Source organism: Sinohyriopsis cumingii, chromosome 16 (genome assembly GCF_028554795.1).
Source record: "Sinohyriopsis cumingii isolate HCF-2022 chromosome 16, ASM2855479v2, whole genome shotgun sequence".
Classification (NCBI taxonomy): Eukaryota; Metazoa; Mollusca; class Bivalvia; order Unionida; family Unionidae; genus Sinohyriopsis; species Sinohyriopsis cumingii.
In genome coordinates, this window is record NC_142976.1 from 66,795,982 (window position 1) to 66,811,986 (window position 16,005).

At 35.0% G+C, this 16,005-nt stretch overlaps 1 protein-coding gene across 2 annotated transcripts in view; it reads right to left on the minus strand.

The window, feature by feature from the left end:
- Positions 1-912: 912 nt before the first annotated feature.
- LOC149780704 (ubiquitin-conjugating enzyme E2 Q1-like) overlaps positions 913-16,005 on the minus strand; it is a 59,536-nt gene continuing 44,443 nt past the window's right edge. For both annotated transcript variants that reach the window (XM_089937743.1, XM_089937742.1), the window contains exons 8-9: positions 9,177-9,253; positions 913-6,216 (exon numbers count right to left, since the gene is read on the minus strand). In XM_089937743.1, the coding sequence (XP_089793869.1) occupies positions 6,076-6,216; positions 9,177-9,253 (218 nt within the window). In that variant the 3' untranslated portion in view covers positions 913-6,075. The remainder of the gene's footprint in view (positions 6,217-9,176; positions 9,254-16,005) is intronic.

The following is a 16,005-nucleotide window of genomic DNA, read 5'->3' on the forward strand; positions in this document are numbered from 1 at the left end:
ATGTGTCACAGTGAAATTTATACAAGTGAGACAAGAAGCAAGCTGGCAACGGACTCATGGAAAAGAAGTAGTTTGCATTACTGGGGTCACAAGTATTTTATGGTGATTGCTGCAACTTTTGATGACTGAAGCAATGTTGTAATATTAATGGACTATCATAGAGGATGATCGGTAAGAAGGAATGACAGCAGGTAGAGGACTATTGTTGCCTTAAAGCTGAATTCTGTCCATTCCGTTATTGGATCAGATGATTCAGGCATTTTGTATAGCATTCCATGTGGCAATCATGATACCATAGCATCAGCATGTATCATGTTGCTCAGGTAATATAGCATTAAAGGTATACTAGAATGCTGATTTGGTGTGGCCGGTTTGGCTCACCTGCATTTACTGTACCATGTTGTCATCTCGGTAGTGAAGAAAAGAACAAATATGTGCACATATTTAAAACCAAGTTGCATACACCATACAAAACAACATTTTGATTTACTGTACCAATAAAATGGATATACGGATGATTAAATTTAAGTTATGGAATTTAACTGGTTTATCCAGCTGACATCTATACATCATTGTAGTAAAAGTAAAAACAGGGTATAATAGTAGCCACCTAGCGTGAAGAAAGGGAAGTTAATCTCTAAGAGTTGCTTCCCTTCATCTACATAACAAATGGACAAAGAGCTGAATTCATAGGTAATAGAGAAAATTATCCTAAATTAATGTGATCAGGTACGATATTAGATGGGGACATGTGGACCCAACTAAAAATTTGCCATTTGTTTAATCCAACAAAAAAAATCACATTAGAAATACTGATGGCAACTAAGATCGAAGGCAGAATGCGCATGCTACTCCATTTCATTATGGAATACAAAATTAAGTTGGAAATTGTCAATGCAACAAACAAAACCAAATTATCAAAATTTTATTTCCTATGTAAAATGTGATGGACTTACACATATTTATAAACAATATCTACTGGGAGATCAATAGATGTATTCTAATGCAATGCAATTTTAAACAAAAATCCCCTGATGCAAATGGACACTCTACTGTCAGAAAAGATTTTCGAAGAATCTAAGATAGACAATCCTTCTTTTTAATATTTGAGTGTTTAAACTATCTCTGGTATTTCAGAGAGATGACTAGATTTTATAATTGACTTCTCTGGAGACCATACTGGATGTAAGATTAGCATGATTTGCATTCAGAAGTTGTTTGGTGAAAACTGCATTTAGAAACAAATAGACATCATAAAATGTCTTTTGGTATAAAAAAAAAAACACCTCCAAAACCATGCTGTTATAACCATTCATGTAGGAGGTGTAGAAAATTAGAGGTTTTTTAAGATGGCCACCCTGGCGTCCATACTGGTAATTAGATATTTTCATTCAGAAAAATTAGGTATAAGTCTTGTGAAAACCTCATGTCAATATGACTTTCCATTGAGGAAAAATGGCAATAACAAGAATTCCAAGATGAAAACCATGGCAGACATATTTGATGTCAAACGCAAATTAGGACCAACTAGGCACCATAAGAAGTCTTTCAGTGAAAACCCCGTATTGTTATGACAAGGGTGGCCATAATAAGGTTTTCAACAAAGCTACTTTGGTGGCCGAACTCAATAGCAGAACAATGCCATTTTCATTCAAGACCAACTAGACCTTGTGATAAATGTGTGTAAAGTTTATTGGCACTATTCCAATAGGTTTATGAGGAAAACATGCCAACAGACCAACAACTGACCATCCCAAAAATTCTTTTGGTGTATGACCAGGAACTAAATATAAAAAAATCTGTATAAATCAAATTTAAAGAAATGTACAAGCTTTCACAAATATATTTTTTTTACATGATGCAGTGGTCCCTCACTTAAAAGGCCCATCAGTATTACGCTCTCTTTTATAAGGTGGTTATAATCACAGATGCAAGTAAAGCATGTAATTGTAATACTGTGTATAATATACTCAAGTGCCTCGGGATAATGCAGTCCTTTCTATAAGGCGGGTATTGTCATGGATCCCATTACACTGTACAATAGTAATACAGTGTATAATATACCTCAATATAAGGCACCTCAGAATAACAGTCCCTTTTATAATGTACCCAAGTATAAGTTACCTCAGGATGATATAGGCTCTTTTATAAAATGGATATGATCATGGATGTCGTTACAGTATGCAATAGTAATACTGTTTAGAATGTAATCCAGTACAAGGCATCATGTAACTTTTATGACTCCTTTGAACTGCATTATGGTGGAAAAACCGTTAAAATGTCTTGTTTGGAAACAATAATGAAAAAAACGTTGTGCTATTGATGACAAGGCAGTTAGGGCTTGCATGTCAGCCCCAAGAACAAAACAATGCTGCAAAACATTGTAACACTTTCCAAAAGTCTAAAAGTTTAGTAAGTATGATGCCTACTGAACTGTGTTAGTTCCATAATGATTTAATCCAAACATGAAGAAAACCTGAACCAAAACCTTAAAGAATATTTACTGATGTGACCTTGACCTAGCCTGTGATAGAATGAACAGTTTAGCTTCATAATGATCATCCAAATACAAAGAAAATCCATCAAGCATTAGGCAATATAAGCAAACAGAAGAAGCCTAAATCAAAACCTAAGTGAAAATTTTATGTGACCATGCCTCTAAGGTCAAATGGGCAAGTAAGCATATTGTAGAATGAATTTTTTCAGTTTTACAAAGATTTGTGCAAAGTATGATGAAAATTATCAACGAGTTTTGGAAATAGAAGCAAACGAAAATCTAAAGAAATATAAAGAGAATCCATTAACGGGTTTAGGATACATAAGCAAATTAAAATCTTTAACAAAAGCATCAACACATCTTTATACCACAGCCACCAATAAAATGACTCCTATTTCTTGCTGTCTACTGATTTGGGATCAACATTAAAATGAATCTCAACTGCCACCAATAAAATGACTCCTATGTCTTGCTGCTTGCTGATTTGTGCTCAACATTAAAATGAATCACAACAAATAATGCAGAAAATTAAATATTAAACACTTGTACATTGTTTACAACAAACGAAGTTCTACTGTTTAACTGAAACAATTAGAAACTCGATCTTCCCCATATCTACCCATAAGGCTTAGTGAGCAGCTGACTGCTCTTATAATGTACATACTATCAACTTGTCGCTTTTCATTTGATATTTATCTTTTATGACTTATTAAGGCAAGATTGAGTATGCAAGCGATGAGTTTATCAAATATATCAGATGATTTAGATAAAACACGCCTAGGATCACTGTGATAGTGTTTGTTACTGCTATATACATGTGCGTCAATACAAAACTGATACTGTGAGGACATGCATGTTGGATACTTTTCCATGATCTAAAATGTTGAAGAAATCATATGGTGGGTTGCAAACTTGAAATGGTATTTCTTTCATATAAAACATATTCCTCCAAGGTTCTGTTAACAAACATGTTTCTCAGAGGTAAATAATGTAATTCAAATAAAACTAAAAGCAACATTATCAGTAAATGAACCTGATGTAATGTACACAAAAGCCAATGCTCATCAAGTTTGGCGTTCAATGATACCACATTTTTATGTTAAAATCCAACATATGTTAAGAAAATAAGCCAAAATATTCTACTAAATGTACAAAATTATCATTTAATTGGAACATGTGAATAATCAATGAGAGTGGATTTTGTAATGACCAAAAAGCATTTTAAAACTTTTTTTTTTAAATTCATTTTAAAACTATTTTTTGGGATACAAATATTTCTGGTTACTGAAGTAGAGATACAAATTACCAGTATTAAAAAATACCACCGAAAATATACTTTGATGTTTCTTATTGACCTAGGCTGATGTTATGATAGTATTCAAACCTGTACCCTTCAGTTATCAGTCTAACACTCTAACCATTGAGATACTGCAGTTCCACTGACTAATTCTTTCCAGGGGGACAGGGAGGGACAGTATATATAAGGGTAATAACCTCTTTAGTAGGTGGGAAGTATTTATCTTTATTATATACCTATCAATTTCCTAGCCAAAAGTAAGCCAGAATAACTAAAAAAAGTCCCTCATGAACCCATGTTGAGCATGGCCTAGCAACAGTAAAAACAAACTCCACAAACCTTGCCTATATACCCCTTAGGATGGAAAATATCAATAAACAAACAAAATGCAGAAATGGACTGATCCCAAAAATGTAATGACCACAACCATAAGTTTCTCAGCACAGTTTAAACTTGTTAATATGACTTTGATTTGATGAACTATTTAAAACAATTCTAAATATCTGGTGAGAGCAATTGGATGGAATTTATCACTGGACAGTATTTCAAGTCTCCTTAAGTCTGATATCTTTTATATCCTTTGTTGGTGTAATAAACATCAAAATTACCATGCATGGCAGATAATTTCAGACTACAAGGACTGTTCATTTGCCTTTGTGTTGGAAAATTGTTGCTGACCACTTGTGTTACATGTTCCAAAATCTTGAAAATATGAAATTGATAATAAGACAATATTGCAAAGGAAACACCAATTTCTTACAGCTGAAAATGACTTGAAAAAAGATATTTTGAAAACAAGATTGCCACATTTAAGGCATGTATTCCTTATATTCTTGTATATGGTTGCCTTTATTATGCATGAAGACAACAATACAACAGATAACAAATGACAGGCATTTCATTCAATTTTATCATTTGTGTGAATCCTATATTCTAATGCCAGCAGTGCTATTTAGAGTTGTCACTGTGGTATTGCCTAAGGGAAAAAATCCGAAATTGTTCAGTGAAGTAATTTTCTAACACAAAATCTAACAAAAACTTAGGAAACCCCAACCCCAACCTAGATACCCCAACATGGCCTTAGTAATATGCATGGAATAAAAAAGAGAGATGGTCAGTTAAACTTGGATCTATTAAAATGACAGTAGCCATGTTTACTAAGTACAGTGTACAAGGAATCCCTAACTGTAAAGACAGGTCTACTGTTGTACAACTGGCTCTTAGATCAGGGACTTCACTTTTGATTCTACTTATATTCCATGCCAACAAATTATACCTTGATCTGGCGATGCATGTATGGGTCCATGCTGTTCCAGTCTGATTGGTTAGACTGTACCTGTTAAATCTGATCATGTGACTTTCCTTCAGATGTATACATAAGAATAGTTACATAGTAAGATTATTGTTATGAAAGGGAAAATCCATGTTGCATTTATTACATAATGTATGCAGGTGACATATTTTAGATGATCTCCATACCAGAAGAGAAAATATTTTGCATTTCTGTTAAATAAATAAATTGCCTGAATCTACTGTATTACCACTATGAATACTGGCTGCCATTACAGAGTGTGACATCACAAAGATGGTTTATGCTTACTATGACTACAGGTACTATCCAGCTAAAATTGATTATTTCAGTACAAGAATGCCAAATAAACCAAACTACTTGCTTAATATTATTCCCGTGGCTGAAGCTAAGATAAGAACTGATGCTTTTAATTTTTTATTCTGTATAAAGCATAATTTATGTTTTTCAAATCATAGTTTAAATGATCACAGCATGATCTTTATGCATTCACTTCGTTTTGGAAATCATCTCGAACTCTGGGTGAGAAAATATCTCACTTTAACATCACACTTATCTGTAGTGTATACAGACCTGCACTGAACACAAACCAATCTTGTGATGCAGCAAATCATCTGGAGATCCACTGATGCCTTCATATTATTAAAAGGTTTCAACTTGGCAATAATGCAGTCCTAAACATATGGCACATTCTCAGCAATAATGCATGGCACATTCACTGGATGTTTGAAAATCTGAACTAAAACATTTCCATATGTATTTATTCATTTTATTTACTTTATCCATATTTATGAGATCAATATGCATCAATTAAACAGAAAATTAAAATTTTCATGGATTTTCCCATTAAGCATGCTGTACTTGACAAAGCCTTGAACATTTTTTAATTATCAATCTTTTAACATGTCACCTCTTGCATTTGCTCACTGACTGTTTCATATATAAATACAACGATATTGTGAATTCATTGTGTCATTTGTTCCATCCATATCTCTGAACCATCCGGTTAAATGCATCTCTGGCCTCATCTTCAGTGTAGCATCTGTCTGGGTTGCCATCGAGTTGAGCATTAGAATCACTCATGATTTCTGACCTAATCTGAACCAGAATACTCTAAAAATATAAGCAATTGAAATATTTCAAAGTGAATATCATGGCAAAGTTTTAACCTGGAAACAAAAGACACTAACTTGTATTCAAAATGCTATCCATAGAAAATGTTAATAAGAGGCATAAGTCAGCATAATATTGCTGACTTCACTTACTATCAAGCAAAAATGTAACAGTGATTGATTCAACCCATTAAAAATATTAACACTTTTAGTGGGAAAAATATCCCTTAACATCTGATCCCAGAAAGAGCTGAAGTGGAAAAAAATAAATGAATAAATAACCAGTTCATGCAGATTTTTATATGACATAAATAAAATGGCCAAAATTTCACTTTAACCTTTTATGTGACAATAATTAAAATACATTAATCAAATATTTATTCCTTTTCAGAGTGATCACAAGTTTAGCAAGTCATTTTACAACATGCTGAAAAATGGTCTGAAGTGGTAAAGCAGTAATAATATTTACCTCTGATTATAATACTATTAGTAGTTTTGTTGCTGTTATGGCTATAAAATATGTTGCAACTTGATCAGATCAGAGGCAACTGCAAATTTTTCTTATTAATTTGGCAATTTTGTTTAAATAATTAAAATGAATCACTAGGTCATGCATACCTGAAGAAATTTATTTTAAAAAATACCTGTCCAAATAAGAGTGGACTCAATGGAAAAAGTAAAATATGTCTATGTCCCATTTAATAAATACATATAAATTTGTAAATTCAACAGGTAATCAACAATGTTCATCCTCTGTTCCTTCAAAGTATTTCTGGTAATAAAAAAATTGTTATATCATTTACTCAAGTTTGCTTCATTTTATCTAGAAAGGCCTGGGTCCAATAAGATAACAAAACTTGATTAAATATAAATATGGTAAGACATTTTAAGTTAATAGGACAAAAACTGCAATTCACACAAGACTCCCATGAAGTGATTGATGCTCTACTGGGTGTAATGAATTTCCAAAAATTCAAGATAAGACCATTTCTTTCTTTTAACTGCTAAATGTTGACACCATCTCTGAATATTCAGGAAGATCAAGATTTTTAAATTAGCTGGAGTGGTGCAAATATTGGAGGTATACCATTATAAGAGAAAAAGAAAACATCATTACAAATCTTGGGGGGAATCATAAGTCATAATGATCATCCATTTAGACAATGTAGTGACAACAAGATTCTGAAGACAGTCATCAAGGCAACCATTTTGGATGTATGACCGTCACATACATGCAGACCCTTGGCGAGGAAAAAGTGTAATCCAAGTGGACAAAAAGAATATCCAAGCATAACAAATGAATGAAATGAATCAATTTTGAGATACAGGGTGATGCATGAATCCGAAGTGTTAACAAGAAAATACACCTACTTTGATATCATGTAATAAGTTAACTGTAATAAAATACTTTGTTTATTTAGTCTCCATCTGAAAATCACAATCGCAAATTTGAAGAGTTAAAAAAAAGAACGCTAACAAATGGTCTATCAAATTCATTCAGATGCTGATAAAGACAGATTTGAGGATATGTTGATAATACAGATTATGATATTTGACTACATGTTGATCAGGACAGATTGTGATATCTGAGTACATGATAAATACAGATTTTAATATTTGAGTACATGATGGTAAGGATAGATTGTGATATGTAAGTACATTCTGACAAGTACAGGTGATATTTGAGTACACAATAAGGACAGATTGTGATGTTTGAATACATGATGATAAGGACAAACTGCGATATCTGAATACATGATGATAAGAAAAGACTGTGATATCTGAGTACTTAATAAGAACAGATTGTGATATCTGAGTACATGCTGATATTGACATATTGTGATATCTGAGCACATTTTGATAGTACAGACTGTGATATCTGAGTACATATTGATAAGGACAGAATGTGATATTTGAGTTGAGTACAGGATGATAAAGACAGATTGTGATATCTAATAAGTACATGCTGATAATGACAGATTGTAATATTTGAGTATGTTTTGATAGGAACAGAATGTTAACTGTTTTGAGTCAAATGTGAACTTGACTTGCACTCCTGTTCTTAAATGGAAGTTTTCTTTTTAATATTGTGGATTTATGTATGTTCTGGAGTGAGATTTTTTATTTTTCATAAATATTTTGTGGTTAATCTGCATAATATTAAAGAAATACATGACAGTGCAGATGAAATTCAAACTGAATCAACCAATTAAAAATATTCTGATAACATTAACTTGTAACAAGATCAGTTAATAAGAAAACTTCTGTTCTTACATGCACAAATCAGAAAAATAAATCCTTAAAATCTGTGAGAAAATAATACCCCATAAAATATGTTAACAGTAAAAAGGTTTCCAGGCCTAACATTCTAAATGCCTATAACCTATTAACAAATCCCTTTGAGAAATATATATCCAACATAACAAAAATCTGAAAATGTATTGGCAAAATTCGCACTCCAGTTCCTAGTGTTTCTGAACAAGTCATGTTTTTGACATCATATAACGAAAATTCAACATATGTTTAAAGAATATAATCCCAACCAGATAAAACTGCAAGAAAATGAGGGGCAAGACAAACCAAGTGATAAAACTGATGATTTTATGCCTAAAGGTCATTTGATCAGTACTGGACTGCATGACAACATGTAAGTAAGGAGATATATGGTGCTAAAAAAATGTAACTGAGAAAAGAACATGCATATGATCCAATTAAACCATACTTGTAGACCACTTGTATGGTTAATACTAACAATGAATATGCCCCATTCTCTATATATAACATAACCAAATAAAAAAAAGGAAAATTTCAAGACAGAGGAAACATGGCCCTAAGTGGTGTGAAATTTTCACACCTAACAAAACATATCAACTCACAAAATAACAAACTGACCGCCATCAATAATTGGATGTATTATGTATTTTTTCATATAAAGTGGATGAATTCAGAATGGATAAGTACCTCTATGTCATTTATAGGCCTCCATCCTGATTTTGTCAACATCTCCATGCATATACTGCCTCCTATTGTCACATGGCCTGCAACAGTCCATTATCAAAAATGAAATATGATGTATATGTGACATGTGTTATTACTGTACGCTCAATAATTTAAGCAAATAAATTTAGAAACTTGTCATGAACTAAAATACCTAAAATCAGGGATTTTAGATCCTCTTACCCAAATATCAAATAAGCTCAGACACAGTCGTTTAATATGTAGGAGAAAAGCCTGTTTTTGAGTTTAAAAAAAGTTTTTAAATAATACTTACCCAATCATAATACATTAGAAGTAAATCCACTACCTAACAATTCCAACTCTACCATGTAAAGATGTTTGCCATATCTTTGGCCATTTCAGAAACTGAAGTGTTAAAAGGCTGGCAGCTTACCTGGGTGGCAGTCAGACCAGAATGGTCTCCCTTTTGACAGATGGACTGGTGCCAAATTCTGTCAATTGTCAGATACTACTGGAATGGACTGAATGCTCTTCCTGGGATATACTGCAAGGAAGGCGTGTGATCGGTAAATATTATCAAAGAAACATATTTACTTTAAAAGTTGGTTTCTTCTTCAGATATGTTACCTGATCATAACACACTGGGAAAGCAGGTAAGAAGGATGAGGGAGTTACCTATCCTTACTTTACAATTTGCCCTGTCCCAAGACTCCTAATGTACATGAAGCAGTGGAAACAAGTAACATGCATCATTACCAAACTGCTGGATGACCTTAAATGACAGCCTAAAGAACTGATGTTACCAGTCCTACCAGGTCCAACTGAGTCCTATAGGATGAAAGGTCTTTGAGGTAAAAGCTTGAGAAATGCTTTCTCTAACACCAATTCAAAAGCTTGGATTATGTCAGTAAGGGAGCAGTTATGTTATGCAACCTGCAGCCACCTTAATCTTGTAAGCAATTAAGCTTTACAAAATTCAAATGGATGTTAAGTTAGATCTTTGGAAGCTGAGTACATAACACATCCAGAATAACAGAATCTGAGCAGAAATAAAGTCTATTCTTTCTCTGACTGCAAACATCAAGCAAGATCTCAATCCTCTTATCAGCTCAGGTCAATACAGGTACCACATTTGAACCCTAATGGGTCCAATAGGCACAGCTGGGACAAAGAGATCAAATAAGCCAGTGATGGCAATATAAAAGGCCAATTCTCCAAAAGTGAGATCCTGTCCTTGGTGGTGAAGGCAGGGGCCATCAGTGAAGACCATTGTGGTAAAATTGCTCATAGTTTTGGCTGATATACAAGGCCTGTATCCACACTAATTCTGCTTGCTGCAGCTAAGGTGACCAGGAAAAAGGTCTTGTACTACAGCTGAGTCATGAATGTTTGGAATGTGGTTCAAAGAATGCCTTAATGAGCTATCCCAGAACCCATGAAAGATTCCATTTTGGACAAGGGCCAAAGCCTTCAGTCAAGACAAGTAAAAATTCACAAGAAGGGTATATAGGTCTTTGTTCTGACCTATATCCTCAATTCCCTGAGGGCAAAATGTATTGGAGAACTTCCACACCTTGATGAGCATAAGGAGGAAGTCAGCTATTGCTGGTATTAAGACTTTCAGTGAAAAGTATACTCTGCTCACATCACTAGAAGAAAGTTCTCCCTTTCCTAGAAAGTCAGACAAAGTTGTCGGCCATCTTCCTTGAATAATTTATCCCTCACTTGTTCAAAGACATGTTTTTCCAAAGGGCTTGTTTGATATAACACAAGTATGCTGGTTCAACATGAATGACCTTGGATGCAAACCTGCATTCTTGTTTATTCAGCTGGCCAGAAAAGGCAGGAATCCTGTCACTTGACTCAACTCGTAAATGATGTGTTATGTTTGATGTAAGTCATCATAATTAATTAACACTCAGATTCCCTCACATCTTTAAGACTCTGAAAATTCTAGAGACAAGCGAATATGCACATTTACCAGACCATTCCAGTTCAGGAAATGGGTGTTTGCTACCTAGGCTGTCAGATCTGCAGCAGGTGAGATAAAGTGAGGTCAAGAGTGTGGTAGTCAGCATTTCTGCACGAAGGATGCCAAACACGGCACCAGAGGGTACATATTAGACTGAGGACTAATGGGTGAAAGGACCAGACAGTGGATTGGCTTTTTTCACCAGGATACTGCGTCTACTAGGAACCTAAGTATACTTGGGATGTTCTGGACTTGAATATGGATTTGTCTATGAGAGGGTTAACATGTACGCAGCAATTTTAAAGAGATAAAATCCCACTCATCTTTGCAAATGGGCACTGCAGCTGGCTATAATGGCAGCCATGCAAATTACAATGTCTTACATTTGATCCTTCATCAGGTTACCTGTTTATAAGCTGGAGATCTTCCCATTTGTTACGATGAGATACCATCTAGTTCAAAACTTGAAAAATGGGTCTGAGAATCAAAATTTCAACCACCACTATGCATATAAGGATGACTGTGGGAGTCCCAAGAACCAGCAGCACAGGGCTAGAATGCGAAAAATACATTTCCATTCAATGACTTTTAAAGTTGCAATGACACTATCAAGGTGATCCCAAAGGGATTTTCATGCAAAAGGCAAACTCAAATGGGTTTTTAGTCCTCATGCCAAGATAAATAAAGAGCTAGAACTGAATGACATAGGAATTTTACTGTTGACAAGGAAACCATGAGGGAACATCAAAACAAAAAATTTCATGTCTTGCTACAATAGAATTCTTGCTACAACATGCTTCTGGCATGTAAGATCTTCCCAAACAGTATTTTGAATATTCTAGTGATAGTCTTGGACTATTACAGAGTGTCTCCCATTCTCTTCCCATATCATGCCCTGGGCTGCTGGGCTTGTGCTGGGTGTCCCTCTTCCAACTGCCGTCTGGCCATAAAATGATGGTCTGTTAGCTGCCTATATGTGGACAGGAATGCATCTTGTTTTAGAAGTTAAAGCTTAATATGTGAAGCTCTGGCATTAGACAGTGAGTATTGAACTGACCAAATGAGAATATGAGCCATACATGAGACTGACTACTGGAAATGAAGGCTTCTAGACTGCTTAAATAATGCCACTGAGACCAAATCTAGAATGGAACCAACCACTAAAGTGTTGCAAACTAGTTGCTTCCCATCAAAATAGGTCCATGCACAAAGAAGAAGGTTTTGACACATACCCAGACTACCAGTGTTTCTTTCAACAACTGGGACTTCAGTGTAAAAGACAGATATGTTCATCTTAAAAAAAATCAGGTTAAAGTTTACTCAGAGTCACTGTTGCAAACAGAAAGAACTGCTAACACTTGGATCTTGAAATTACCTTTCAAAGCAGTGTAGAATGACACCAACTCATCCAGACTGAAAATGTTTTGAAAAAAGCTGACCATTATTAAGAGATTTATGAATGCAGTAATTCTGTATGAAGTCACTGATGGAGTGACAGAGGCAGGAAAACTAAACCAGTCAATGTACAGAAGTCCAGATCTTCCCTGGACAACACTGGATCAAGAAAGAAAGATGGTGCTAGTGAGCTTGTGTCTTCAATCTTCTTGTTGTTGTTGTTGTTGTAGGGTTTAACACCATTTTTCAGCACACGATAGGCTATACATGGCGGCTAGTATTAATGGTGGAGGAAGAACCCGGGAAAACTCCTGGAAAGAACCACCGACCCACGAGAAGCTACTGGCAAGCTTTCTCACATACCCACATTGGCTGAATCTGAGACTCGAACCCATGCAGACAGAGGTGAGATGGCAGTGATCCATAATGGAGAGCGCTTTAGACCACTCGGCCCCCTCTTCAATTTTGTAACCTGTAAACAGAGACAGCAGAGTTGACACCTGTGAATAGAGACAGCATTGTTGACACCTGTGAATAGAGACAGCAGAGTTGACACCTGTGAATAGAGACAGCAGAGTTGACACCTGTGAATAGAGACAGCAGAGTTGACACCTGTGAATAGAGACAGCATTGTTGACAGCTGTGAATAGAGGTAGCAGAATAATGCCAACTGAAATAGTAAAGTGCTGCACTCAATTTTCTGTGACAGGAACATTATGAACAAAGAAAAATGACAAAGAAAATTACAGACATGAGTATCGAGTTGAAATGAAAGTACTATAGACCAAACAGAGTAGGTTATTAAGATGGTTTGGCTTATTGTATGATAAAATTAGGTCATTAAGTGCAACATATTCATATTCACCTATACAGAAGACAGAGCAAGAAATAGATTTTAAAAAATAGCAGAACTATACTTCCCTGGGGTGAAAACTCCAAAGAATTGCTCAACTGGTAAAAGAAATAAGTGAATTCAGTACAGTTCTACTTGTTTATCTTGACATCCTCAGGTCTGGGGTAAGAATGTCAACATAAATGGCTGTTGAGATATGTGTTATAGTGGGGGGTGGGGTGAAAAAATAAAAATTTAACACATAGATGTACAGGAAATTAGTCAGAAAGGGGTAACTTTTCATCAGTGTGTAAGATCTACACTTTGTGAATATAAACAATAGAAAATTTAATTAAATGAAAGCAAATGACAAAACCAGTTTGAAAAACACATGTACATTGAATTGATAACTTACATTTGTGTTACCTTTGCACTACACTGTACAAATCACTGTCAACCAACATGCCAGCAGCACATGGCTGCACGTACATAAACTTGCCTAGATTATGGGCTGCCTGAGACAACAAAGGGAAACTTAACGAGCCTGCCAAGGAAAAGAGGTTACTCAAAGGGAAATGGAAAAAAAATGTCACAAAGTTTTGAATTAATTAAGCATAAAATTTGTACTTCTGTAAAACACTAATAGGTCTGGAATAAAGTAATTCATGTAATTAAGGTTACTAATAGCACATTCAAAAGATTACATTAAATGTGTACCAGAGTGTTGTATTTCATACAACATTTTTTACATACATCTTTGTGAGATGCCCTGCCTTCAATAGCCAGATATTCAGTTTCAAGAGATTGTGAATTTAGTTTGCGTTTTAAGCTGCATCTGTTAGCCAATGTAAGCATAAAGTTACTTTTATCCTGCAGAAAAAAAAACTTGCATGACACAATTAATTTGTTCCATGCTCTTATAACCTTCAAAAATGCAACAATCAATCAGATTTCACTGCCTTTATAGAAATTGGGTACGACTTCATTTAATGAAGGGTGTGATGTTTTTCTTATAAAGATTTCAGCAGGCTTGTTTTCATAAATGGTGCTTCGTTTTTATAAAAGATTGTAACTGACATGTTTTATGAAGGGTGCAATATTTTATAAAAGATTGTAGTTGGGTTGTTTTAATGATGGGTGCACATGCCACATAGTGAATCTGCCATGAAAACAAAATTCAGAATTAAAGCCTGGGTGCAACATCAAATAACTTTTGTCGAGATAAACAATAAGAAAACAAAGAATTTCTTCAAGTTGGGACCGAGGGCTTCTGTAGACATTTACAATTATTTTTTATCTCAACATCAATATAAGCATAACATATTTGGTAGTAATAGACCAAAGAACTGGGACTTTGTATTTTTGGTGACATAGACAGCTTGTCAACATAAGTGATGTTGACAATAGTGGGTAGTACTGTATTTGTAAGGCCTTGAAAAAGAGCATGCTTTCAAGCTTCAGTGGAAGAAGCAACTGTCCAATGACAGGATTTGCCACCAATTCTTTTATCCAAGGGAAGACCATTCCAATACGATTGCTTCCTTGACAAGTAAACAACCTTTAAGCATCTGTATAGCTAAAACAAGCCAAGAGATGTGGCAAATGTCTTTTTAGTTTGTGTTGCCTGGACTTTTGAGATAATGGATATAACACTAGCATATTATGATTGGGTAACATATCCAAAAAAGAAATCCAAATGCATAGTTCCCTCCTACAATCAATAAACAAAACCTTAAACAACAAACTTTTACCAACTAGACATCGTTGTTGTTGTTGTTGCAGGGTATAATGCCATTTTTCAGCACATGATAGGCTGGCTATACAAGGCGGCCAGTATTAATGGTGGAGGAAGAACCCAGGAAAACCCCCAGAAAGAACCACTGACCCACGAGAAGCTACTGGCAAGCTTTCTCACATACCCACATTGGCTGAATCCGAGACTTGAACCCGCACAGACAGAGGTGAGATGGCAGCATTCCGTAATGGAGAGCGCTTTAGACCACTCGGGGCCCCACTAGACATCGTAAGAAGTCTTTTAGTGAAAACCCCATGTTGATATGACCATCCACTCAGAAGCAGTAACAATGCAAGATTTTCAGTATTGGATGTCTGAGCAGCACAACTAACTAGACCATGATCTGAATGTAAAATGTCTTGGAAATCCTCCAAGTAGTTTAAGACCAGTATCAATAACAATCTGGTGCTAATAGACAGATGAACGATGGATGAAAGATCAGCCCATTTGTTCTCAGATATATGCCCTGTGGAGCTAATCAGTAAATCAAGTAAAATTACATGAAATATGGGCAGGAACATACTACACCACTCCCTCGATAACTTGCATCACGCTTACAGTGTGGTCTATGTTTGTGGACCCCATTGTGTGTGAGTTATCGAGGACGAGGTGTATTAAACACACAGAAGCAAAATTTACATATCCTTCTCATTATGGGTAATAAACACAATCTCACACAAAAACTTGAACAAAGAACTTTTCCACATAAATTGCAAAACAAAGCTGGAAAAATTGTGTAAACAAGTATTGAATTAGGCAAAACATGTATCATTTAACAGACATTAGCGAAATTCAAAACATATTATTACTTCCTGCAGACAATAAACAAAATCTTAAA